The sequence below is a fragment of the Aotus nancymaae genome, unplaced genomic scaffold (assembly GCF_030222135.1).
Source record: "Aotus nancymaae isolate 86718 unplaced genomic scaffold, 86718_ANA_hifiasm-v0.15.2.pri h1tg000057l, whole genome shotgun sequence".
Lineage (NCBI taxonomy): Eukaryota > Metazoa > Chordata > Mammalia > Primates > Aotidae > Aotus > Aotus nancymaae.
Genome location: NW_026988471.1, coordinates 59898102 through 59926089, shown reverse-complemented (window position 1 = coordinate 59926089; position 27988 = coordinate 59898102). Strand labels below are relative to the sequence as shown.

Below are 27988 nucleotides of genomic sequence, written 5' to 3'. Positions count from 1 at the left end.
TGGTTTCCAGCGGCGGGAAGCAGGGCGCTGAGTAGGGGGTGCCTGCGAGCCCAACTGGCGGTGCAGACGCGACGCGGCCGTCCGGTGGCCTCGGGAACCTGTTGCTCGAGGACACGACCTTGAGTGCCCAGGTCGCTGTGAGACCAGCCTTTGGGGGCCACGGCGCACCCCCGTCACCCCGTTTGCGGGTTTCGTCTGAGTTGCCGCGCTGCGGTTTTCTCCGCGACGCAGTCTCTAGGTCTCCCAGCACCTTTCCAATTAGTCCTAGGTTACTGCAGGAGTATTTCCATTGTTTTTGTGTAACAATCCTTTAGAGATAACCAAAGGATGTGATTGTAAGCACGTATTACTGCAGATTGATGCACTTTATCATGGAGTATTAATGATTCCTTTTAACCAATTTTTGGCTTCTACCAAAACCTTTGCACGAACTATTTGGACAGTGTTACTGGGGTGTACATGGGTAGTTAGCAGAAAAATGAAAAGGGTGGAAGCAGCTCGCTGTTCTCTTCCCCTGTGCCGACTTGCCTGCGGTCATCCACGAAATACACTCACGAGTGGAGCGCATTTGCTCCACTTGCCTATCGGAGCTACCACGTTCCAACACTATCTTCCAGAAAGCTACAACAGTCATGTAAACACTGCTTCAAGGCGGTTTGACCTCCAAACAAAAAGATGTTTTGATTTCACCTTTCACACTTCGCTAAAGCAGCTGTTAACAGTCACATGAAGGAGCAGCGGGGTGGGGTTGCCTGATCTTAGAAGCCTCCTTTCCCCTGCTAAGGAGCTTGGACTTGGCGGTACAGGCAATGGGCAACCACCGAGGCGACCTAAATGGAGAAATGACACGATCAGACGTGTTCTAGAAAAATCATTCTTATCCCATTACTGGGTATATATCCAAAGGATTATAAATCATTCTACTATAAGGACACATGCACACGAATGTTCATTGCAGCACAGTTTACAATAGCAAAGACCTGGAACCAACCCAAATGCCCATCGATGATAGACTGGACAGGAAAAATGTGGCACATATTCACCATGGAATATTATGCAGCCATCAAAAACGATGAGTTCACGTCCTTTGTAGGGACATGGACGAACCTGGAAACCATCATTCTCAGCAAACTGACACAAGAACACAAAATCAAACATCGCATGTTCTCACTCATAGATGGGTATTGAACAATGGGAACACATGGACACAGGGAGGGGAGCACTATACACTGGGGTCTGTTGGGGGGAGTGGGGGAGACAGTGGGGGGTGGGGAGTTGGGGAGAGATAGCATGAGGAGAAATGCCAGATACAGGTGAAGAGGAGGAAGGCAGCAAATCACACTGCCACGTATGCACCTATGCAACAACCTTGCATGTTTTTCACATGTACCCCAAAACCTAAAATGCAATTAAAAAAAAAAAGAAAGAAAAATCATTCTTACGGGCTTTTGAACAATGGAAAAGGGTGAGATAGAAACTGGAAGGAGGAAGACTTGTCAGGGTGGAGAAGGGGTGAGCGGTGTTCAGAAGTGGAATCTGAGTGTGTCAGACACTGGGGTGCAGCAGAGAAAAACGTTTTCTTCAGCCACTGAGACTTGCAGCTTGGTTAGCGGCTGCACCCTCAGAGACTAGAATGGAAAGAGGCCGGAAGGGTGCTTGGGCTAGAACTCTGGAAAAAAATCAGCAGGTAAGAGGTAGGCAGGGAAGAGGGAGGCAGGGAAGAGGGGGCCTGCAAAGAACGACTGAGGACAAGGAAGGCAACCACAAAGGCACTTCATCACAGAGTCTGGGTGCCCAGTGGAGGCGGTGGCCATCGGCATCAAGTGTGGAAAAGTACAAGTCGGATGATAAAGATACATAGAGATATATATTGGATGTGACAACAAAGAAGGTCCTTGGGCCCTTTGCAGAGAGCAGTTTCAGTGAGTGATGGGGCAGAAGCTGGGTCATGGGTGGCAGGTGAATGGGAATTGAGAGGGTGGAGACTGTGCTTTTGGAATGTTGGGCAAGGACAGGTAAGACAATTGGACAGTAGTGAAATAGGGACGTGGATGAAGGGAGATTTTGCCTTTTCCCTTTAAATGTTTTCATCCGCTGGTGGGAATCAGCTGGTGAAAAGAGGGACAGGTGGTGCAGCCTTGTCCCAGAAGCCATGGGAAGAGATGAGTCCAAAGGATGAGCCTGCAATAGGAAGACCCAAGGAGAAAGATCAGAAAGGATGTTTCTCTACCCACCTTGGTTTTGATTGGTTTGATCTGGAAGAGGGTGCAAGGGAGGTGGCAAGTGGACGACTTCCCAAGGCAGCTTACCTGCAGCAAGTGAGGGTGACAACACTGACAGGCTTTGGAGGAAGAAATGCAAAATCCTCTCAAGTATGTCCTTTCTCCCATAACCAACCTGTGCTGGGGTAAACCCAGATTATTTTCATCTTTTCTAAACACAACTAACTCCACCACACTTTCTCTGTCTTGAGAGAAAAGGGTTGAAATGTACATATCCAGGTATCCAGAATGGACCTTTTTTTTTTTTTTTTGAGATGGAGTCTCACTCTGTCATTCAAGCTGGAGTGTGGTGGCATAATCTCGGCTCACTGCAACCTCTGCTTCACCTCCCAGGTTCAAGCGATTCTCCTTCCTCAGCCTCCCAAGTAGCTGGGATTACAGGCATGCACAACCACAACTGGCTAATTACCGTCCTTTTAATAGAGACAGGGTTTCACCGTATTGGCCAGGCTGGTCTTGAACTCCTGACCTAAGGTGATCCGCCCGCCTCGGCCTTCCAAAGTGCTGGGATTGCAGGCATTAGCCACTGTCCTCAGCCCAGGATTGATTTATTAGCAGTGCACTAGAGAATCAGGAGTTGGATGCCAGTTTCACATCACAGTAGACCCATGAGCTGCTAAGGGTCTGCTTTTGAGGAAGTCAGGATTCCATTTTCTTTTTATCATTTTGGTGCCTATCCCTCAGTTTGATTTCATTCCCTTAATATTTGTTGAGCAACCAGCATGCACATCTGTGCCAAGCACACTGCCACCAGAGCACATAGCACTGTGTAGCCTTTGCTCTCAAGTTCTGTTTCTTCACTGGCCTGCTCGCCTTGAGGGCAAGTACTCTTTCTCCTCTTTATCCTGATGCCAGAGCTGTGCCCAGAACACAGTGGGCACCAAGGAAATCTTTGTTTAGATGACTGGGTGAATAATGGAATGAGTATTTCTCAAACTAGTGTGTTCCAGCCTATTAATAGGCTATCAGTGGCCTATAAAATTAATTTTAGAGAGGTAAAATTTTACAGGAGGTATCAACTATCATTTTTATCTTAATGAAATAGAATAGAATTGAGTTTAAATGATCAGAGTGGTTACACATAGTAAAGGTAAATATTGCTTCTTAAATCATTGGGGGCTCTGTGTGTGTGTGTGTGTGTGTGTGGTGATGTATTATAATTAGACTATGGATTTTTTTTTTAAGTTTGAAAGCCACTGCTGTAGGAAACCCAAAGATAAGTACAATAGCTTACAACTAACAGTTCATCTGTTTTGCACATTGCAGAATCCCTCGTGCCCAGCACACACCAGATCTCAATAAATATTTGTTGACTACATCAATTCATAAGAATGGATGAAGTCATTTGTGGGAGGGATATAAAAGAACTGGGCCTTAGTGGATGAATGGAATTTCAACAGGTAGAGAGATGGGAGAGTTCCTTCCAGACCAAAGAAGGATCACATCATCAAAGATGTGCAAGTTAGGAAAGGAACGAGTGGAAAGTAGGATGGGCACAAAGCAGAATGGGTGAGAAGACAAAAATGAGGACATTTTGAGGTAGGAGCAAAAGCCAGCGTGAAGTCTTTTTATACTATCAGTGAAGCAAACGTGCTGAGTTGTGTCTCCTCTAGCAGCGGTGGCCCACACCGGCTGGCTCTGAAGCCCAGTGCTTGGATCCAAGTCTTGGCTCTGCCACTTACCAAATGAGTTACCTTAGGCAAGTTCCTTAATCTCTATGTACTTCATTGTTTGTGAAACGGAAATAGTGTTACATCTGTCTGCATTAGGATTAGATTCCACTGCTAGTAACTGTGGGAGACCAAAATATGAAGGATGGTTGAACTGAAGACAGTTAAAGAAGAAGCCAGCTGGGCACAAATGGATCTTTGCTTGGAACTTTGCAAGGTCTTCCTAATGGTCTCTCTGTCCTGCTAGTCTCTTTCCCCTCCAGTCCAGCCCCCACGGAGCCTCATGCAATCTCTCTGATATAACTGCTTGCTCTGCTTAACATTGGTCAGTGGCTCCCCATGCCCACCCCCCTCTTAGCATGGCTCACTGGAGGTCTGGCCCAGCCTGCTCTTCCAGCCCATTTTGTGTCACAACATTGCTTGCACTCCACACAGCAGTCTACCTGGGCTCTCCAGTACACCCGTGCCTTTGCACTTGCATGATGCTTTGCCTGGTGGGCCCTTTCCACCTAAGGTTCCAGCACCAATTCTTTAGTTTCTTCCTCTGCAAAACTTCCTTGTTGTCTCTTCACCACTCAGAGAGTCCCCTCTGTCAGTAAATTGTATCACAGACTTTTTTAAGAGTCAGGATCTCACTCTGTCACCCAGGTTGGAGTGCAGTGGTGTGATCACAGCTCACTTCAGTCTCTTACTCCTGGGCTCAAGTGATCCTCCCGCCCCAGCCTCCTGAGTCACTGAGATTTTAGGTGTGAGCCACTGCACATGGCATAGACATTTTAATAGCTCTGAAACCAGTGAGCACCTTCACTTGGCAGTGTCTTAAAACTGCTCTTCACCTCTTCTTGAAGTCAAGTATTTCCCGAGAGAATTGACGTTTGCTTTCCTCGTCACCTGGGGCAGTACCAACCTGAGTCTCTGTGGCAGGCAGCCTCTAAGATGACCCTCACCTATCCCTCCCTCTTGGTGTTCATGCCCTTCTGTAATCCCCTCCCTTTAAGTGTGGGCTGGACCTGGCAACTTGCTTCCGATGGACAGAATATGGCAAAAGTGATGGGATGCTCCTTATAGGATTAGGTAACCAAGAGACTGCCCCCTTTTTTTTTAAATTGAGACAGAGTCTCGCTCTGTTGCCCAGGCTGGAGTGCAGTGGTGCAGTCTTGGATCACTGCACCTCAACCTCCCAGGTTCAAGTGATTCTCTTGCCTCAGCCTCGAGTAGCTAGGATTACAGGTGCCTGCCACCACGCCTAGCTGATTTTTATATTTTTAGTAGAGGTAGGGTTTCACCATGTTGGCCAGGCTGGTCTTGAACTCCTGACCTCAGGTGATCCGCCCACCTCAGCCTCTGAAAGTGCTGGGATTACAGTCATGAGCCACTGTGCCCAGCCAAGACTCACTATCTTCTTGCTGGTGTATTGCCTACCTCTCTACTCTTGCTCGCTCTTTCCCTCTTCCTCTTTCTCTTTCCCTGAACCTCACTTGGAGGAAACAAGCAAGTTTATAAATGAGTAAAGTATTCAAAGTGTATCACAGGGTACAGTCTAGCCAGTGGCATGCTGGATAGAAAGGTGCATATACTTTCAATTTTGATACTTAACTGCCCAGTTATCCTCCAGAAGATTTACCAACTTACACAGTTGACCCCTGTACAACATGGGGTTTTAGGGGCACTGACTCCTCCACATAGTCAGAAATTTGTATATAACTTTTGGCTCCCCCAAAACTTAACTACTTCTAGCCTACTGTTGGCTGGAAGTTTTATCTAGAAAAGTTGATCAACAAATATTTTGTATGTTATGCATATTTACCATATTCTTAGAATAAAGCAATCTAGAGGAAAAGGAAGTATTACTAAGAAAATCATAAGGAGGGCCAGGTGTAGTGGCTCACACCTGTAATCTCAGCACTTTGGGAGGCCAAGGAGGGTGGATCACTTGAGGTCAGGAGTTCAAGACCAGCCTGGCCAACATGGTGAAATCCTGCCTCTACTAAAATACAAAAATTAGCCGGGCATGATAGCGAGTGCCTGTAATCCCAGCTATTTGGGAGGCTAAGGCAGGAGAATCACTTGACCCTGGGAGGCAGAGATTGCAGTGAGCCAAGATCATGCCATGGTACTCCAGCCTGGGCGATAGACTCCATTTCAAAAAGAAAAAAAGAGAGAAAATCATAAGGAAGAGAAAACATATTTACTATTCATTAAGTGGAAGTGGATCACCATAAACGTCTTCATCCTCATCGTCCTCATGCTGAGTAGGCTGAGGAGGAGGAAGAAGAGGGGTTGGTTTTGCTGTTTCAGTGGTGGCAGAGGCAGAAGAAGTAGAGGAGGTAGAAAGGGAGGCAGGAAAGGCAGGCGCACGCTCAGAGTGACTTTTACTGAAACAAATCTGCACATAGTGGGCCCAACACAGTGCAAGTCCATGTCGTTCGAGGGTCAATTACTTTTGTCTAATGAGAATTCTTTTCCTCCTCCTCTTTAACCCATCACCAGTATCAGCCATCTTTCTAATATTTGACAGTTTGATAGATTAAAAAATCATATCATTGTTTCAATTTATTTTTATGCAGTCAGGTGAGCATCATAAAAATAAATTTTTTTGGCCATTTATTTTTCTGTCTGTATGTATTTTTGACAAATTAAAACTAGGTGATTCATATTTTCTTATTCCTGTGGGTGAAATCATTTCTTATGTATCTGAATGTTCTTAATCATTTCTTTATAAGGAAATCAACCTTTGGTCATAAATTAAAAAAAAAAAAAAAAAAACGGTTTCCCAGCATAAGAATCACCAAAGTCAGTAATGCTGGAGCTGAGGATACTTGACCCTGTGTTTGGTAGAATCATGATAAACAGAGGTTTGAGCAATAAGTAAGTAAGTTGAGCATAAGAGAAGCCAGATTTCTCATTATTAGCGAAGGGGGTTACAAATATGGAGTGGGTAAAGCTAGAATAAGCCCTATTGGAACTGGAAGTGCTGGTGTGAGCTCATGGTCTTTTATAAGGATAGATAGCTACAGAAATGGATATTGTGGTCCACCGCTTTTCTGAAACTTTCCCCTTCTAAAGGAAATCTCCTTGCCCTTGAACATGGGCTGGACTGAGCGACTTGCTTCTCACCACCAGAACATGATGGAAGGGATGTATCTATATACATGTTCTTCCATACATATATATTTAATATATATATTAAATTGGGACACTGGCAAATTTTGAATGGGGACTGTGGATAAGATAGATGGTAACAGTGAATTGATCTTAATTGATGGTTGACCTGCAGTTATCTGGGAGAATGTGACAGATTTTCAGAAATATGTGCTGAAGTACCAAGGACAAATGATACATAATGTTTGCATCTTACTCTCAAACGCTGTAAAAATGTAAATATGTATATATGGAGAGATAAAATGATAATACCACTGTGGTAAACTGTTAACTGAGGAATCTGAGTGAAGTTCTCACTACTCTTGCAACTCTTTCATAAATTTGAAATTATTTCAGTATAAAAGTGTTTTAAAAACAGGCCTTCCCAGTTTGTTGTTGAGGTTTTGACTTCATATATGTTGTTTTTTTTACTAAGCAAAAAAAATTTTTTAAGTAGTCCAAGCTTTATCAAGCTTTGCCCTTTTGGCTTTTGGGTGATATAGCCTGTCTGGAGTAGTCATTTGAAGAAAGTCCCTGGACCAACAGCTAATTAAAGAGGTAAAGTGGCAACTTTGATCCCACCTTTGCAAGAGAAACACCAACAGGCATTGAGAAAAAATTGCTCAACTTTTCTCTACAGTCATAGCTTAGGAGATAGAAACATGGAGCCCTACAGCTTCACTGTCCACAGAGCATCTTCAGTTGAATCTCTAGCCAATACTTCAAATTCAACAGAGCTAAAACTTGCCTGATCTTTTTGCCCTAGTCACTTCTCTGGACTCTTCTATTTCTGAGGGTCTTGCAGGTATCCAAAATCAGGAGCCATCTTTGCGACTTCCTCTCGCTCCTCCCACATCTGGGAGGAGTAAGTGATGTGCCTTACTCTTTCTTCATCTTCTCATTACATTCTGCCAACTCCTATTCCAAGTCCACCTCCTTCAAACCTGAACTGACACTGTAGCCATCTCCATTTACCACCTCCTAGTTGCTAATCCTCAATAATTTAATCCTGGTGGAAAGCTCTCATGGACTTCTTCCATTATTGCCTAAGATTATTTATTACAGTGCAACTTAAAAATATGTAGAAGCCCAGCTGGGCACAGTGGCTCACACTTGTAATCCTAGCACTTTGGGAGGCCAAGGCAGACAGATCACGAGGTCAGGAGTTTGAGACCAGCCTGTCCAATATGGTGAAACCCCATTTCTACTACATGGTGGTGCATGCCTGTAGTCCCAGTTACTTGGGAGGCTGAGGCAGGAGAATTGCTTGAACCCGGGAGGTGGAGGTTGCCGTAAGCTGAGATTGTGCCATTGCACTCCAGCCTGGGCGACAGAGTGAGACTCTATCTCAAAAATGTATATATATTTGGATATCAATTCCCTAACCTAAGAGCTTTCATCCAACTTTAAATCTAAAAGAAATTTAAAAATCAAATACAAACAAAAGCATAGAACCAATAAAATTCAAATGGACATTTAAAACCGCCAGATGCTCTTCTGTTGACTGTGCTGCTGTTCACATTATAGTTGTGATCTGGATGGCTTTCTCGGATTCCATGTGCCTATATAGTTATAGGTATTGATGGCCAATTTTCCCATCATTTTCCTCTATTGGAACTTCTACAAAACTGTGGTGACAGTTGCACCACAATGTGAATGTACTTAAAACACTATTGAACTGTACACTTAAAAATGGCTAAGATGAAGCCAGCCATGATGGCTTACACCTGTAATCCCAGCTCTTAGGGAGGCCAAGGTGGGTGGATTGCTTGAGCTCAGGAGTTCGAGACCAGCCTGGGCAACATGCTGAAATCCTGTCTCAACAAAAAATACAAAAGTTAGCTGGGCCTGGTGGCATGTGCCTGTAGTCCCAGCTCCTCTGGTGGCTGAGGTGGGAGGATTGCTTAAGCCCTGGGGGTCACAGCTACAATGAGCCTTGATTGTGCCACTACACTCCAGCCTGGGCAACAGAGTGAGACCCTGTCTCAAAAAATAAAATAAAATAAATGGTTAAGTTGGCAAGTTTTATGCTATATATATTTTACTGAAATGAAAACTCTTTTTAATTTAGTATTATTATCAGGTGAAAGATAAAAAATTTAATGCTTGTAGAGACTCTGAGTATTTCTGCAGGCACCCTCCCCCACAGTCCACAGAGCTTGGATCCATTTCCCACCCTATACCCTTAACCTGGGGTCCTCAGTGAACTTCACTTTGACTTCTCACCACGCGTCACTGTTGCCCCTCAACTCTCCTCTACATCCAACTTCAGCACCAGCCAACTGGCATCAACCAAACCCAATACACGTCCTCACCTCTTTGCCTTGACTCATGTTCTTCCCCAGCTGCTTGTCTCGTCTGTCTAATCCTTCTATTTGTCTAAGTCCCTTTTCCTCCTCACAGTGGGATGGTCCCAGCCCACAGTGACATGCCCCTCAGCAGAGGGTGTCAATACACCCCATTTGGCAATAGTTCCACATTCTAAAATATTTTATCACTTATACTCCCAATCATTCCACAAACATTTATGGAAAATCAACATGACAATGGGCTAGGCCCCTGAATCAAATGCTACATTTCTTGCTTTTTCTCTCTCAAAGCCCCTTAGACATTTCACAAATGTGTACTGCAGCTGTGTGGATGGTATCCTACCAGTCTTACTGTCATATTCCACACATGCACAGCAAATTTTAAACCACTGAAATCAAGGATAGTATAATCTTAGGATTTGCCTAAAGTAATAGGATGTTTTGTTGTTGCTAGCAGTTTGTGTTTTTGTTTGTTTGTTGTTTTTGTTTTTTTCTGAGATGGAGTCTCACTCTGTCACCCAGGCTGAAGTGCAGTGGTGCAATCTCAGCTCACTGCAACCTCTGCCTCCAAGGTTCAAGCGATTCTCTTGCCTCAGCCTGCCAAGTAATTGGGATTACAGAGGCATGCCACCATGCCTGGCTAATTTTTATATTATTAGTAGACATGGGGTTTCACCATGTTGGCCAGGCTGGTCTTGAACTCCTGACTTCAGGGGATCCACCCGCTTTGGCCTCCCAAAGTGCTGGGATTACAGGCATGAGCCACTGCACCCAGTCTGTACCAATTTTTAAAAAGCAGTTGTCAGTATAAGAAAAGTTTCAGGACTGAGTTCAATGGGGATTATATAGTAGAAGACCACAGTTACGGAAGCTTCCATGATGACAGCTGCAATGTTATTTGGTCATGAATGCTTATGATCAGAACATGCACTATTTTTAAAAATCCCCCTTGAATATGATGTACCTAATAGGCATCTGTACAAACACAAACCACTTTATTTACATGCCAGAACAGTGTTTGAGTAGACAGTTGTTTGTGCGTTTTTTTTTTTTTTTTTGAGACTGAGTCTTGTTCTGTTGTGCAAGCTGGAGTACAGCTGTACGATCTCACCTTATTGCAACCTCTGCCTCCCAGGTTCAAGCAATTCTTCTGCCTCAGGCTCCCAAATAGCTGGGACTATAGGTGTGCAGCACCACGCCTGGCTAATTTTTTGTATTTTCAGTAGAGATGAGGTTTCACCATGGTAGCCAGGATGATCTTGATCTCCTGACCTTGTGATCTGCCCGTCTCGGCCTCCCAAAGTGCTGGGATTACAGGCATAAGCCACTGTGCCTAGCCGACTAGACAGTTTTAAGGGCAATATAATCAATTCCTTGAACCCAGATTTGAATTTTAAAAAACTATATTCAAGCTCTGAGTATTTTAACTTACAGAATTTTGCCCGTGGCCCACTCCTTTCTGCAAAAAGGTAATATACTATATTTATTTGCTTAATTCTCCATTGTTTTGCTGTTTCAACATGATTTTGTACTCTCAGTCATTTCAATGTTAGTTAAAGGTTACCTTTAATTTCACTCTTACCCTTTTTGGAGCTTCATTTTCTCTCTTTATGTTCTCGAGTATAGCTTTGAGGTATAGGGTGTTTATTCCCAAGATCCACAACAATTACCTCCCTAGAAAATGTCACTCCTTTTAAAGGTCTTTTTTGGCTTTCAACAACTGAAGAAGTTCTAGTGACAGATATGTGTGTTTTCTGCAAACCATCATCCTGCAAGAGAATGAGGACAAACAATATAAACAAATAATCAATTTATGACATCGCTGCTTTTAAAATTATCTATACACTGTTAACGAAAACAGAAAAAGCATTTCTAAATGATATAAGAAAGTAGCAATAATCCATCATGATCACATTTTCACATTTTTATGGCTATAAAAGCATACATTGACATATTCAAATAACATTTGGTGACATGTAATTCTCTCCACAAAGTGGTCAAACCCAAGAATCACCTGAACCATCATTCTGTCATGGACTGGGCATGGCCATGGGGTGGGAGGGCATGTGAGTTGTTCATGTTAGGGAGTCACAGACATGGAACTCAAGAAGGCTCCAGCCATGTTGTGTGCTGTTGTAGGACCTTGTAACTAGCACAGGGAGCTGCAGTCTGGGCCTGAGCTTGGCCACACTGGAGAGGTAAACAATTCATTTTGTTTTTTCATTGGAAACAGGAGAGTGATAGATCCCTAGATGATCTCTTAACAGCTCTAAGATTCTAGAATTTTGAGAAAAACAAACTGAAGAGGAATTATTAAGAAAAATACAAATGTAAGAATGAAGACTGAGCAAGTTTCTAGACTTGGCATATGTAATGGTTTAGTAACATGAACTGATAAGCAACCAGAATGACTTAAATGACTGTGGGCATTGGAGTCATTCTACCTACAAACCTAAGTTAGAGGCAACTCCATCTCCTATTAGGTATAACTAGCTAAGGAATTTACCTTCTTTTCAATCAAACAAATTCTAAATCTGCCCCTTGAGAGTAGAAAAACATATCACCTCTTCTTGACCAGTTTCTCCAGCATTCTCAGTCTCTTGCTTCTCATTTATTTGGTTCTCCTCTTCTGCCTGCATGTCTCTTCTGTTTTCTAAGGATGTGGCCAACACTTCCTTACTCTGTCTTTGGACAAGAATGCCAGACCTCATCGGCACATTCAAGTTCACAACTTGCATTAAGACCCTAGAAAATCAATCCATAGAGTTTTAAACATTGATGCATCCTCGTCCTCACTAGCACACAGAAAATTGCCTCTGCTACATCCTGCGCCACACTCACCTTTCATGGTCCTCTGGATTGCTTGTCACCACTTTGGCAGCTGCACAGTCTACACCTCCGTTTGCATCTGTACAAGGTGCTTTCTTTGTGTCTGTATCTTTCCTGCCTTGGAAACTGAAAAAAAAAAAAGCCACAAATTCAGAAAAGGAAGAATGGCCCTGATTTTAAGGTGTGGCATAGAAACTTCACTTTTAAACAGAGAATCAGCATTTCTAAAATGCTGAAATGAAAAAAGTAGATGGCTATGGTATTATTACTTGTTCTATTTTAAATTGTTTTACATCATTTCTAGATACATTTGCTAATGTGACTTGAAATCTGATCCCAATTATCAGCATGGATTTATACCATTTATATAAAAAAACCACCAATAAAAGGAGGATGCAAATGAAGCAAATTAGAAGGATGATGAAGAAAGTGATTGCTGTGGTTCCAAAGCTCATAGGTTTAGCTAGAAGATTCATCCACTCTCACAATCACAGATTGTCCAAATATTCTTTTCCAGCTCAATTTGAATGTAGTTCTCTTGTTCTTTAAGTTTTCTAGAAACAGAGGAATAAAAGGCTGTTTTCATTGTTGCTCTTTTGGTCAGTTTAGCTTCATAAAAGATGCTCTGCTTGTTGTGGAGTTGACTCACACTGACTAATTTCTCTCCGTAAATGTGGTGGGGGCCGAGGTGGCCAGAGGGGAGACTAAGCTATGATACGTGTGATCACGCAGCTCACGTCCCCTCACCCCAAAACTATCAGGATCCAGAGGAGAGAGGAATCAGAGCAGCTGGAGCTGAGTCCAGTTCCCTATTTTTCTCTCTTCAGTGACATCATAGAATCATGGAGCCCTTGAGTAACAGAGACCACAGTGCCAGTCCAACTCAGCCCATCACCTGGAGGCTGGAGAACCACGAGGCTGTTGCCTGTTCTTCCCCTCCTCTGAGAGGTCTAAGTTAGAGGCCATATGGGACTGTCTTGACCATTCTCTGGGAAAGGATTTTCTCCTTACTCTCCAAACACCATCTTTCCTTTCCTAACCTGAGCCTGTTTCTTTTACTGCTTCTTTCACAGACCATGAACAATTGGTCTACTTCCTTCTTATGAAATCCTTCTCTATAGCCCTTAGCCCAAGGCTTCACTGTGAAATTCTACCAAACATTTAGCAAAGAACTAACACCAGTCTTTCTCAAATCTTTCAAAAAATTGAAGAGGGAACACTTACTAGTCATTCTATGAAGCTGGCATTACCCTGATGCCAAAGCCACTAGAATAAAAGAAAGCTACAGACAAATATCTTTTATGAATATTGAATGCAAAAGTCTTCAACAAAGTACTAGGAAACCAAATTCAGTAGCATATTAAAAGGATTACACACCATGACCAAGTGGAACTTATTCCTGGAATGCAAAGATGATTTAATACACAAAAAGCAACCAATATAATACATCACATTAGCAGAATAAAGGTTAAAAAAAAACACATGATCATCTCAACTGATGCAGAAAAAGCACTTGACAAAAATCTAACACCCTTTCATGATAAAACCATTCAAGAAATGAGGAAAAGAAGTAAACTACCTCAACATAATAAAAGCCCTATGTGAAAATCCTACAACTAACATCATATTCCATGGTAAGAAAATATTTGCAAATCACATAATCTATTAATGGACTAATATCCAGAATATATAAAGAACTCCTACAACACAGCAACAACACAAACCCAATTTTGAAACAAGCAAAGGATTTCAAGATATTTCTCAAAAGAAGATATACAAATGACCAATAAGCACATGAAAAAATGATCATCACTAATCATTAGGGAAGTGCAAATCAAAACCACAATGTGTTAGCACCTCACACCTAATTGGGGGGTTATTACTTTAAAAAGAAAAAAAAAAGTATTGGCGAGAATATGGAGAAACTGGAATCCTTGTGCATTGTTGGTAGGAATGTAAAATGGTACAGTCACTGTGGAAAACAGCATGGCAGTTGCTCAAAAAATTAAGTAAAGAATTACCATATGATGCAATAATTCCATTTCCGGGTATATACACAAAGAATTGCAAGCAGGGACTCAAACAGATATTTGTACACCCTTGCTCATGGCTGAATTATTCAAAATAGCCAAAAGGTGAAAAAACCAAAATGTCCATCAAAGAATGGATAGATAAAATGTGGTGGTGGAGGCGGTGGCTCACACCTGTAATCCCAGCACTCTGAGAGGCCAAGGTGGGTGTATCACCTGAAGAAGTCAGGAGTTCGAGACCAGCCTGGCTAATGTGGCAAAACCCCGTGCCTACTAAAAATACAAAAATTAGCTGGGCATACTGACAGGCACCTGTAATCCCAGCTATTCAGGAGGCTGAGGCAGGAGAATTGCTTGAACTTCAGAGATGGAGGTTGCAGTGAGCTGAGATTGTGCCACTGCATCCCAGACCTGGGCGACAGAGCAGGACTCTGTCTCAAAAAAAAAAAAAAAAAAAAAAGTGTGGCATATACACACAATGGAATACTATTCAGCTTTAAAAGGAATGAAATTCTGTTACATGTTATAACATGGATGAATTTTGAGGGCATAATGCTAAATGAAGTAAGCCAGTCACAATAGGTCATATGTTGTATGATTCCACTTATATGAGGTATCTGAAATAGTCAAATTCATAGACACAGAAAGCAGAATCATGGTTAACAGGTGCTGCAGGGAGGGAGAAATGGGAAATCAGTGTTTAATGGCTGTAGAGTTTCAGTTTAGAATTATGAAAATGTTCTGGAGATGGACAGTGGTGGTGGTAGCACAATAATGTGAATAAACTTAATACTCAGCCCTTTAACTGTCCCACCTCTCAATCCTTTAAGACTTGGTTCTTGGTCAGGTGCGGTAGCTCACACCTGTAATCCCAGCACTTTGGAAGGCCGAGGCAGGCGGATCATTTGACATCAGGAGTTTGAGACAAGCCTGGCTATCATGGTGAAAACCCGTCCATACTAAAAATACAAAAATTAGCTGGGTATGGTGGCGTGCAACTATACACCCAGTTACTCAGGAGACTAAGTCAGGAGAATCACTTGAACCTGAGATGCAGAGATTGCAGTGAGCTGCGATTGCACCACTGCACTCCAGCCTGGTGACAGAGCAAGACTCTGTCTCAAGAGAAAAAAAAAAAAAAAAAAAATACATGCAGCTTCTTGGACCCCCATTCTCCTTCTATTCTTGTTACTTCTCCCTCCCATGCTGGAGGGGTGAGTCAGGGAACACTCCCCTCTCTATGGTTTCTATACCAACAAACCAAGAACAACATTTGCCAGACCTTGAATTCCATTCTCTCAGTTGGGGTTCAGGTGAGGAACACTTACTCGGCTCCTTCTCTGTGTTTCAGGAGAAACAGCATTGCTAAACCCTTCTTTCATAGACTGTATGCCTCCCCTTCACATCCCTCCTCAATTTAGATGTCCATTCACTAACAACTTCCTTCCTCTCAACTATAAAATTCTTTACATATGATTTCTAAACCCTTTACCTGTACAGTCCCCAAGGCGAGTTTTGTTTCTTAAATGGCATTTTGTTCATCTTAAAAGGTGAATAACCTCACTTACATTTTCAAAGCAAAAATGTGCACCCCACACTTTTCTTTCTGTGGTAGACTATAGGCAAGGATGACAGCCAGCAATTCCTCCCATCCTGTGTGTACATGTCTCTTCTCCCATTGAGAGGGGAAGTTGTTTCCCCGCTCCTTGAATCTGAGCTGGCCTGTGACCTGCTTAAACCAGTAGAATGTGACAGAAGAAACACTGTGCCAATTCAGGCCAAGCCCTTAAGAGACAGGGTAGCTTTTGCATTCATCCTCCTGAAGCCCTGAGGTACCAGGTAGGAAGTCTGAAAATCCATCTGGAGAGAGCAGCTCCCATGAGGCTCCAAATGTGAATAAAGTCATCTTTTAAATTCTTGCCCCAAATGAGCAATCCTAGCCAATGCCAAGTGAGACAGAACAACCATTTAGCTGACCTAAGCCAACCTATAGAATCAATAATAACCACTAAATCTCACTTCTTAACATATCACAACTATAGGCTTTCTTCTATAACTGAGTATGCCCAAAACCCCCTTTGGGATTTGCCTTGTAAGCAAGGGTGAAGAAGTCTGTTACACTCAGGGAAGATAGAATATCCTGATGCTCAGCAGAGCTCAAGGAAGGTGGATCTTTTCAAAAGTCAGCAAAACTCACAGGCTATTTAAAAAGAGCGTTCTGATAAAAATACATCTGAAAGGAGGTCAAATATATATTTGAAAAGAAGGGCCAGGCATGGCAGCTTATGCGCCTCTAATCCCAGCACTTTGGAAGGTGGAGGTGGGAAGATCATTTCAGTTGAAGAGTTCAAGACCAGCCTGGGCAACATGGAGAGACCCCCATCTTACAAAAAATAAAAAAATTAGCTGGGCATGGTGGCAGGAGCATGTAGTCCCAGCTACTCAAAAGGCTGAGGTGGGAGGATTGCCTGAGTCCAAGAGGTAGAGGCTGCAGTGAGCCATGATCACACCAGTGCATTCCAGTATGGATGACAGAGTGAGCCTATCTCAAAAAAAAAAAAAAAAAAGAAAGAAAAAAACATATTTTGGACAAGAAACAGAGAGAACCATACTGGAATTCCAGTATTCTGGAGTTCATCAGGAGTCAGTGGATCTAGGCACTGCTGTTAACATCACAGAACAGACAACCAGGAACTATGTGTCTCCTGATGGAATTACACATCGTCACCTATATAGTAGTCTTGCCCCACTTCCTTGAAAACATTTGAATCTGAATCTGAACAAGTCTCCAAATCTACCAGTGTAGAGTAAACATAAGGGCCAGAGGAACATGTGAAACCACACAATAAAGCTCCATCATTTCAATGGAGACTATGGGGAAACTGTATGGAAAAATAACCTGGTTTTTTAAATTCATCTACCTCTATATGATTTTAGAAAACTATGCTCAAGTACATCAGTTGAAAATTTAAGGCTTGGTCTGGCGCAGAAGCTCACCCCTATAATCCCAGCACTTTGGGAGGTTCACTTGAGGTCAGGAGGATCACTTGAGGTCAGGAGTTTGAGACCAGCCTGAGCAACATGGTGAGACCCCCATCTCTAGTAAAAATACAAAAATTAGTCAAATGTGGTGGCACATGCCTGAAATCCTAACTACTCAGGAGGTTGAGGCACAACAGTTGCTTGAACCTGGGAGGTGGAGGTTGCAGTGAGCTGAGATCGTGCAACAGAGCAAGACTCTGAAAAAGAAAGAAAGAGAGAGACAGAAAGAAAGAGAGAGAGAGGCAGGCTGGGCACAGTGGCTCATGTTTGTAATTGGGAGGCCAAGGTGAGAAGATACCTTGAGTCCAGGAATTTGTGCAACATAGTGACTAGCCTGAGCAATACAGTGAGACCCCATCTCAATAACAAATTTTTTTGTTGTTGTTGAGATGGAGTTTTGGTCTTGTCACCCAGCTAGAGTACAATGGCATGATCTTGGCTCACTGCAACCTCCACCTCCTGGATTCGTGATTCTCCTCCTTCAGCCTCCTGAGTAGCTGGGATTAGAGGCATGTGCCACCACGCCCGGTTAATTTTTGCATTTTTTAAGTAGATACAGGGTTTCACCATGTTGGCAGGCTGGTCTCAAACTCCTAACCTCAGGTGATCTGCCCACCTTGGCCTCCCAAAGTACTGAGATTACAGGTGTGAGTCACCATGCCCAGCCACTACAATTATGAGATAGAGTTTCGCTCTTGCTGTCCAGGCTGGAGTGCAATGGTGCAATCTTGGCTCACTGCAACCTCTGCCTCCTGGGTTCAAATGATTCTCCTACCTCAGCCTCCCGAGTAGATGGGATTACAGGCATGCACCACCACACCTGGCTAATTTTGTATTTTCAGTAGAGATGGGGTTTCTCCACGTTGGTCAGGATGGTCTCAATCTCCTGACCTCATGATCTGCCTGCCTCAGCCTCCCAAAGTGCTGGGATTACAGGCATGAGCCACCACGCCTAGCCCTTTTTTTTTTTTTTCCCGAGACAGTTTTACTCTGTCGCCCAGGCTGCAGTGCAATGGCGAGATCTTGGCTCACTGCAATCTCCATCTCCCGGGTTCAAGCAATTCTCCTGCCTCAGCCTCCCAGGTAGTTAGGATTACAGTCACCCACTACCATGCCTGGCTAATTTTTGTATTTTTAGTAGAGACAGGGTTTCGCCATGTTGCTCAGGTTGGTCTCGAACTCCTGACCTCAGGCGATCCACTCACCTCGGCCTCCCAAAGTGCTGGGATTACAGGCATGAGGCACCGCACCCAGCCAACAAAATATTTTTTAAAATTACCCAGGTGTGGTGGCATACCCCTGTAGTCCCACCTATTCAGGAGGCTGACACAAGAGAATCGTTAGAGCCCAGGAGTTCCAGGTTGCAGTGAGCTGTGATAGCTCTGCTGTACTCCAACCTGGGGTGACACAACAAGACTCTTTCTCCAAAGAATGAAAGAAATGAAAGAAACTCCTTGACAGAACAGCCAAATCTATACTAAGCAAAAAGAGCAAAACTGAAGAAATAATATTACCTGACTTTAAATAATACTACAGAGCAATAGTAAAACGGCATGGTACTGGCATAAAAATAGACACACAGATCAGTGGAACAGAATGGAGAGCCCAGAAATAAATCTATGCAGTTATAGCCAACTAATTTTTGACAAAGATGCCAAGAACATACATTTGGGAAAGGATAGTCTCCTTTAATAAGTGGTGCTGGGCAAACTTGATATCCATATACAGAAGAATGAAACTAGACCCCTGTCTTTCACCATATACAAAAACCAACTCAAAATAGATTAAAGATTTCAATAAAGACCCCAAATGATGAAACTACTAGAAGAAAACATTGGGGGCCGGGCACAGTGGCTCACGCCTATAATCCCAGCACTTTGGGAGGCTAAGGCAGGCAGATCACCTGAGGTCGGGAGTTCAAGACCAGCCTCACCAATATGGTGAAACCTCATCTCTACTAAAAGTACAAATATGTGCCTGTAGTCCCAGCTACTCAGGAGGCTGAGACAGGAGAATTGCTTGAACCCGGGAGGCAGAGGTTTCAGTGAGCCGAGACTGTGCCACTGCACTCCATCCTGGGCAATAGGGCAAGACTCTGTCTCGAAAAAAAAAGAAGAAAACATTGGGGAAACGCTACACAACACTGATCTGGGCCAAGATTTTTTTGGTAAGACCTCAAAAGCACAGGCAGTCAAAGCAAAAATAGACAAATATCAAGCTAAAAAGCTTCTGCACAGCATAGGAAACAACAAAGAGAAGAGACACTCTATAGAATGGGAGAAAATATTTGCAAACTATCCATTCAATAAGGGATTAATAACCAGAATATATAAGGAACTCAAACAACACAATAGCAAAAGATTAAAAAATCTAATTTAAAAGTGGGCAAAGGACCTTGAGGAGACATTTCTCCCGAGTAGCTGGGATTACAGGCGCATGCCACCACGCCCAGCTAATTTTTTTGTATTTTTAGTAGAGACGGGGTTTCACCATGTTGACCAGGATGATCTCGATCTCTTGACCTCATGATCCTCCCGCTTCGGCCTCCCAAAGTGCTGGGATTACAGGCGTGAGCCACAGCACCCAGCCTGAGGAGACATTTCTCAAAAGAAGACACACAAATGCCCAATAGGTATATGAAAAAATGCTCAATATCATTAATCATTAGGGAAATGCAAATCAAAACCACAATGAGATATAATCTCACCCAAGTTAAAATAGGTATTATCAAAAACAGCCATTATCAAAAATAACAAGTGCTGGTCAGAAAAATGGGGAATATATTCCCCCTATTAGTGGGACTATACAAAGTAGTACAATCACTATGGAAAACTGTATGGATGTTCCTTAATAAACTAAAAATAGGGCTGGGTACAGTGGCTCAGGCTTGTAATCTCAGCACTTTGGGAGGCCGAGGCAGGCAGATCACTTGTTGTCAGGAGTTCAAGACCAGCCTGGCCAACATGGTGAAACCTTGTCTCTATTAAAAATATAAAAATTAGCCAGGCATAGTGGTGCACACTTGTAATCCCAGATACTTAGGAGGCTGAGACAGGACAATGACTTGAACCTGGAAGGTGAAGATGTAGTGAGCCCAAATCACTCCACTGTACTCCAACCTGGGCTACACAGCGAGACTCTGCCTCAAAAAAACAAAAAGCAAAAAATAAAGATAGAAGTACCATATGATGCAGCACTCCAGCTGCTGAGTATATACCCAAAAGAAAGAAAATCAATATATTGAAGAGATACCTGAATTCCCATGTTTATTGCAGCACTATTCACAAATAGCCAAGATATATAACCAACAGATGAATGGATAAAGATAACGTGGTATATATACACAATAGAATATTAGAATGAAATTCTCTCATTTGCAGCAACATGGATAGAATAGGTGTCATTATGGTAAGTCAAATAAGCCAGGCACAAAACACAAATATCAAATCTTCTCATTCATAAGTGGGAGCTAAAAAGTAGATTTCATGGAGACAGAGAGTAAACTGGTGGTTACCAGAGGCTGGGAAGGGAAGAGGGAAGGGGAGATAAAGAGAAGTTGGTTAATGGGACAAAAATTTAGCTAGATAGAAGGATAAGTTCTAGTATTCAATAGCACAATAGGAAAATTATAGTTAATGATAATTTATTATATATTTCAAAGTAGCTAGAAGAACTGTAATGTGCCTACCAAAGAAAACATAAGTGTTTGAGGTGATTACCTGATCTGACCATTACCAATAAATACATATTATCAAAATAGCACAGGTACCCCCCCAAAATATGTACGACCATTAAATATCAATTTGGCCAGGCACAGTAGCTCATGCCTGTAATCACAGCACTTTGGAAGACAGAGGCAGATGGATTACTTGAGGTCAGGAGTTTGAGACCAGCCTGGCTAACATGGTGAAACCCCTGTCTCTACTAAAAATACACAAATTAGCTGGGCAGTAGTGATGGGTGCCTGTAATCCTAGCTATTCGAAAGACTGAGGCAGGAAAAGCACTTGAGTCTGGGAGGTGGAGGTTGCGGTGAGCTAAGATTGTGCCACTGCACTCCAGTCTGGGTGACAGAGTGAGACCTTGTCTCAGAAAACAAAAAAAGAAAAGAAAAACAATATTTTTAATCAATAAAAAGTCAGAAAAATGGAAATTCAGATATTTGAGCCCTGTATTTTGGCTCTGCCAATCTTCCAATTTCAGAAGACATAGCTGAAAAGGTCAACAGAGCTTTGGACAGATTCGTGACACTAGAGGAACATGAATTCAGGGAAAATGCTCAGGATCCAGGTTGAAGTCCAAATGGTCACACTCCAAGAAAAGGGTTGACTAGACAGGCCTCACAGACACTAACACCCAATCCTGAATTCTCTCAATTTCTGATTGGATTACATTTCTCTGACATCACTAGTGCACCTAGCCATCTTTCAGAAGCAAACATAGAGTTTTGAAGTCTTTGGGATTAAAAAAAAAATTGGCCAGGTGCAGTGGCTCATGCTTATAATCCCAGCACTTTGGGAGGCCGAAGCAGGCGGATCACTTGAGCCCAGGAATTCAAGACCAGCCTAGCCAACATGGTGAGACCCCATCTCTACTAAAAATACAAAAATTAGCCAGGTGTGGTGGCATGCACCTGTAATCCCAGCTACTCGGGAAATTGAGGCAGGAGAATCACTTGAACCTAGGAGACGGAGGTTGCAGTCAGCCAAGATCGTGACATTGCACTCCAGCCTGGGTGACAGGGGGAGACTCCATCTCAAAAAAAAAAAAAAAAAACCCAAAGACTATTCACATACAAAGGACATGTATTCAGAATACATAAAGAACTCTTGTAAATCAACAAGACAACAGAAGATGAGCAAAAGACTTGACAGGCACTTCACACAAGAGGATATCCAAGTGAGTAATAAACATTAGTGTCAGATTTTAAAATTTAAAAAAACTCTCCTCTATTTCCAAAACAAGTAAAACAATAAAAATAATTTTATTAAAGTATTCCTTTCCAGGTCAGGTACAGTGGCTGATGCTATAATCCCAGCACTTTGGGAGGCGGAGGTGGGTGGATCACCTGAGGTCAGGATTTCGAGACCAGCCTGGCCGACATGGTGAGAACTTGCCTCTACTAAAAATACAAAAATTAGACAGGTGTGGTGGCATGCACCTGTAATCCCAGCTACTTGGGAGGCTGAGGCAAGAGAATTGCTTGAACCTGGGGGGCAGAGGTTGCAGTAAGTCGAGATGGCACCATTGTGCTCCAGCTTGGGCAACAAGAGCGAAACTCTGTATCAAAAAAATACATATATATTCCTTTCCAATGTTAAAAACAAAACAGAAATTATGTTAAAAGGTAACCCACACTGTAATCTCAGCACTTTGGGAGGCTGAGGCAGGCGGATCACCTAAGGTCAGGAGTTTGAGACAGGCCTGGCCAACATCTCTACTAAAAATACAAAAAGAAATTAGCCAGGCATTGGGCATGGTGGCACATACCTGTAGTCCCAGCTAATCGGGAGGCTAAGGCAGAAGAATTGCTTTAACCCAGGAGGTGGAGGTTGCAGTGAGCCGAGATCATACCACTGCACTCCAGCCTGGGTGACAGAGCGAGACTCAGTCTCAAAAAACAAACAAACAAACACAAAAAACAAACAAACAAAAGGCAACCCGCAGACTGGTAGAAAATATTTGCCACACAAATAATCTTTAAAGGATCCACATATAGAATACTTTTTTTTTTTTGAGACTGAGTCTTGCTCTGTCGCCAGGCTGGAGTGCACTGGCAGGATCTCAGCTCACTGTAACCTCCACCTCCTGGGCTCAACCAATCCTCCAACCTCAGCCTCCCCAGTAGAGGTGCCCACCACCACTCATATCTAATTTTGGGGTTTGGTTTTTGGGGACACGGGTTTTCACCATGTTGCCCAGGTTGGTCTCAAACTCCTGTGCTCAAGGAATCCTCCTGTCTTAGTCTTTCAAAGTGGTGGGATTACAGGTGTGAGCCACACACCCAGGCTCCACTTTCAATATTATACATTTCTAGCTTTAAAAAAAAAAGTTACTGTAATCTTATTTTTGTTTTTAATGAACAGCATTCATATAATTCAAAAAACAATATATTATAATGAGGAATACATTGAGAAGTCTCTCACCCTGTCTCAGTCCTACCCTCCGTCTCATAAGAAACCATGACTATTAGTTTCTTGAGTATATTATCAGAATTTATGTGGAAATAAGAATCATGTACTCTCATTTATCCTTTCCTACACAAAAGGCATAATTTATATACTGTTTGGCACCTAGGCTTTTTTCACTTAGTAAGATATGCTAGAGATAGTTCCACGTTAGTATGTTGGGAACTGATTCCTCACTCTTTTTCATAGCTGCTTAATGCTCCATTTTGCATATGTACTATAGTTTATAATATCAGTCCTCTGATGGATACTCAAGTAGTTTCCAATCTTTTCTATTACAATCAATAACCTCATATACATTTCACTTTATATGTAAGCAAGTGTATTTGGAGGCAAAATTCCCCAAAGTGGGATTGTTGGATCAAAATGCAAATATTATTCAGTGTGGTTTTGATAACCACCAAGGATCGCTGCATTCTGCTCTCCTACTAGCACTGTAACTCGGCCCTTGTTTCCCTTACATCCTCCTATATCCAGTATATTGCCAAACGTTTCAGTGTTTACCAATCATGATGATTTGCATTTTTATTAAAACTGAAGCTGGCCTGTAATCCCAGTACTTGGGGAAACTGAGGTGGGAGGATTGCTTGGGCCTAGGAGGTGGAGGCTGCAGTGAGCGGTGATCGTGCCACTTGTCTCAAAAAAAGAAAAAAAAAAAAAACAGGCCAGGTGCTGTGGCTCACGCCTGTAATCCCAGCACTTTGGGAGGCTGAGGCAGGTGGATCATCTGAGATCAGGAGTTCAAGACCAGCCTGGCCAACATGGTGACCCCCATCTCTACTAAAAATACAAAAGTTAGCCAGGCATGGTGATGCGTGCCTGTAATCCCAGCTACTCGGGAGGCTGAGGAGGGCGAATCACTTCAACGTGGGAGGCAGAGGTTGCAGTGAACCAAGATTGCGCTACTGCACTCCAGCCTGGGCAACACAGTGAGACTCCATCTCAAAAAATAAAAGAACAGACAGACAAACAAAAACATAAAAACAACAACAACAAAAAATAAAAACAAAAAACCCACAAAAACACGCAGCTAGGCGTGTTTTTTTGTAATGTCCAAAGAAGGACATTACATAATGGTAAAAGGATCAATGCAACAAGGAGAGCTAACGATCCTAAATATATACACACCCAATACAGGAGCACCCAGATACATAAGACAAGTTCTTAATGACTTATAAAGAGACTTAGACTCCCACTACATAATAGTGGGAGACTGTAACATCACATTGTCAATATTAGACTGATCAACGAGATAGAAAATTAACAAGGATATCCAGGACTTGAACTCAGACCCGGAACAAGTAAACTTAATAAACATTTATAGAACTCTCCACTTCAAATACACAAAACATACATTCTTATCGGTACCACATCACACCTATTCCAAAAGTGACTACATAATTGGAAGTAAATCACTCCTCAGTAATTGCATAGCATTTCATAGATTTAAATGAAATATTGGTTGGCTGCTTGTTTGTTATTTTCTTCCCTCATTCCTTCTTGTCTCCATTGTTAAGCACAATTATTGGCATAAAAGAGGTTTTCAATACCTATTTTTAGACTGCATTCTAGCCTGGGCAATAAAGCAATACACCCGTTCTCTCTCCCTCTTTCTCTTCCTTTTTCCTCCTCTCCTTCGTTCTTTTTTTTTCTTTCTCTTTCTTTCTTCCTTTTTTTTTTTTCATTTTTTCTTAAAAAAAAAAGAGAGAGAGACTGTTTGATGTGGCTAATGGCTGCATTTTATCAGGAGGAAGCCTTTTCAGCTGGATAGTGTCAATTATTCCCTGAATATCCTTTACACGGTAACCTTATAAAGGAGTTGATTGTTGTTTCTCTTGGTTTGAACTAAGTTTTTGGAATGGTCCTCTTACAACAACAAAAATAAAATTGTTTTCTTACACAAGCTAAATTTCTTTAAAATTATTGTTTTGAGGAATGTCTTAAATTGTACTTGAATTAAATGACAGTGCTGTTGCTTATTAAAACCATCTTACAGAGCTATTCGTAGAAAACGAGTTTGTACACAGTGCAACTATTTTCACCTTTGTAGTCATTTATGTTTAGGTTGTTTTTAGACAGGTCCATAAAGCAAGATTGGATGAAACCAGTGGTTCTCAACTGGGAGCGATTTTGTCCACTGGGTGACATTTTACAATGTCTGGAGACACATTTGGATGTTATCACTGGTGGAGTACTAGTGGCAGCCAGTGGCTAAACAGCCTACAAAACAAAACAAAACAAAACAAAAAAAACGCAGCTAGGCATCTTTTCATATATTTAAAGTCTATTTGTAACTACTAGTTTTCTACGAACTTTGTACGCCAGTCCTTTGCCTATTTGTCTAATTGACTGCTCCTTAATTCTTAGATATTTTTAAATGAATATTTAATATATTTATATTTGGAAAAACTTATCCAAGGAAAAAAGATGACGCTAAAACTCCTGTTATAAAACGAATATACCAGCCTTTCCTCCACGAGTCTGGAATCCGGCCAAAGAAGGATTTTAACAGACTCTCGGACAATGTCAACATGACCCCGGACCTAACGCCGGCCGTTCTCAACTCGCTCGCCCGGAACCTACCTAACATCTGTGTGCGCAAGCTCGGCTTGAGTCCTAACGGAAAGTTTGTGTGCGCATGCTCCAAGGAGCCGCGCCCCATAGGCTCCCTAACGGAAAATCCTCTGCGCATGCTCATAAACCTGCTCTCCTAGGAGACCTGAAAGCTGCTTCCGCTAAGTGGGGCTGGCGCCGCTACACTCACTCAGGGACCCTGCTGTCGGAAAATATCCAGAGGCACCATCTCTGCTATGAAGAGGGAATGCCAGTACAACAGCCACAAGGCGTCTTCTTGTGGCCCTCAAAGAAAAAACGCTGCGTTTCAGCACCTGGCCCTCTCCAAACGGTGTCTAAAGAGAGTTCTAAAAATTAATGTTAGGGGCGGGACGGCGGGGGCGGAAAAAAATTTAAAATTACATTATATTTTATATTGAGGAGGAAGTTGGTTATAAAGGACTTTGGAGCATGTCAGGGGTTAATAATCTACATATTTTTAAATATTCCATAGGCTGCGTTGGAGAGAAAGGCACAGGGACAGAAAAGCCTGGGAGAAACCACCTGTCATTCTTGAAAAAGATGCTCTGGCTTTCCCAATTTGGTTGATGGGATGGAAAATCAACCCTTACAGAAAGACACCATCAATTCCGGAAAGGATGCTGTGCCAGTCACATTTCTGCACTTTGTGAGATGTTGAAATCTCCAGAAGTTGCCCAAGGTTTTCAAGCTGAACACCGGAGAAATGGCTCTGGATCCCTGAGGACTCAAACAGGAGCTGCAATCTTGGCTCCACCACTCTCCGTCCAAAACATCTTGTGTGTCTATCCGGTTATAATGTGGCCTGCGAGAGAAGTTTCTTTAGGGGCAGGTGTATTTTTTTAAAAAAACACGTTCTACCAACACATTAATACTTTAAATTTCCCTCTTTATAATTGGTTGAAATGTCAGGTAGTACCTCTTAAGAACAATGGCTGATCCAAATGTTTCCTCCAAATTCACAGTTTTTTCCACCATTTCAGAAGCTGCCTGAGGACTAAGCTCTAATTTTTTTTTTCATCTTGCCCACATTCGTAAGGGGTCTGGGGAGTCATGCCCTACAAACCATAAATTCTCATCAGATGGGTTTTAACCCTATATATGGTGACTTGCTTTCCAAGCTGATTCTGGCATAACATTATGTGACAAGGAAGAAAGTCAAAATATTCTACCCCAGGCCAGGTCCTGTGGCACACACCTGTAATCCCAGCACTTTGGGAGGCCCAGGCAGGCGGATCACGAGGTCAAGAGATCGAGACCATCCTGGCCAACATGGTGAAACCCCATCTCCACTAAAAATACAAAAATTAGCTGGGCGTGGTGACACGTGCTTATAGTCCCAGCTACTCGGGAGGCTGAGGCAGGAGAATCACTTGAACCCAGGAGGTTGCAGTGAGTCGAGATCGCACCACTGCACTCCAGCCTGGTGACAGAGCAAGATTCCATCTCAAGAAAAACTATATATATATATATGCCCCAACATGTTTCTTTGCTATATTTTCAAATGGTCCTGCAAAGCTGTCCTTTGTGGGGGGAAATATGCATCTGACTCTCCTGAAGAGACTGAGAGTCTAGCATCTTTTTAAAGGTCTGAATAGGAAATATTTGTCTTCTATAATCTCTAAGGCAGCCTATAAGACTTCAAAAGAAACTTGGTCTCCACAATCTTTTATCTTAACCCGAACATTTCCTTTCTATTGATCCCAGGTTTTTATACAATTGTCATCTCAACCAATTGTCAATCAGAAAATGTTTAAATTTACCTATAGCCTGGAAGTCCCTGCTTTGAGTTGCCCCACCTTTCTGAACCAAACCAATATATTTCTTAAATGTATTTCATTGATGTCTCATGCTTCCCTAAAATGTATAAAACCAAGCTGCGCCCTGACCACCTTGGGCACATGTT

The 27988-nt window shown here is 42.5% G+C and overlaps 1 protein-coding gene across 6 annotated transcripts; it reads right to left on the bottom strand.

The window, feature by feature from the left end:
- Positions 1-374: 374 nt before the first annotated feature.
- On the bottom strand, positions 375-26111 carry CUNH2orf74 (chromosome unknown C2orf74 homolog). Of its 6 annotated transcripts, none has more exons than XM_012477272.3 (5): positions 26074-26111; positions 12244-12357; positions 11967-12147; positions 10985-11171; positions 375-830 (listed from the first exon to the last, which is right to left on the bottom strand). In XM_012477272.3, exons 3-4 carry the CDS (start codon positions 12138-12140, stop codon positions 10998-11000), a joined length of 348 nt encoding a protein of 115 aa, XP_012332695.1. In that variant the 5' UTR covers positions 12141-12147; positions 12244-12357; positions 26074-26111; the 3' UTR covers positions 375-830; positions 10985-10997. The 6 variants fall into 6 exon arrangements, with proteins under 6 accessions (XP_012332695.1, XP_012332692.2, XP_064220225.1 ...); XM_012477269.3 differs by lacking the exon at positions 26074-26111 and adding an exon at positions 25953-26058; XM_064364155.1 differs by lacking the exon at positions 26074-26111 and adding an exon at positions 25957-26042.
- Positions 26112-27988: the final 1877 nt, after the last annotated feature.

Excerpts from the sequence above, each read along its gene's own strand:
- CUNH2orf74 (XM_064364156.1), bottom strand. The coding sequence starts at position 12,707 with ATGAATCTTCTAGCTAAACCTATGAGCTTTGGAACCACAGCAATCACT. Across the intron at positions 12,148-12,243 it reads AATCCAGAGGACCATGAAAG|GGTCTTAATGCAAGTTGTGA; the intron begins GTGAGTGTGGCG and ends TTGATTTTCTAG. Across the intron at positions 11,172-11,966 it reads GAGAAACTGGTCAAGAAGAG|GATGATGGTTTGCAGAAAAC; the intron begins GTGATATGTTTT and ends ATTCTCTTGCAG.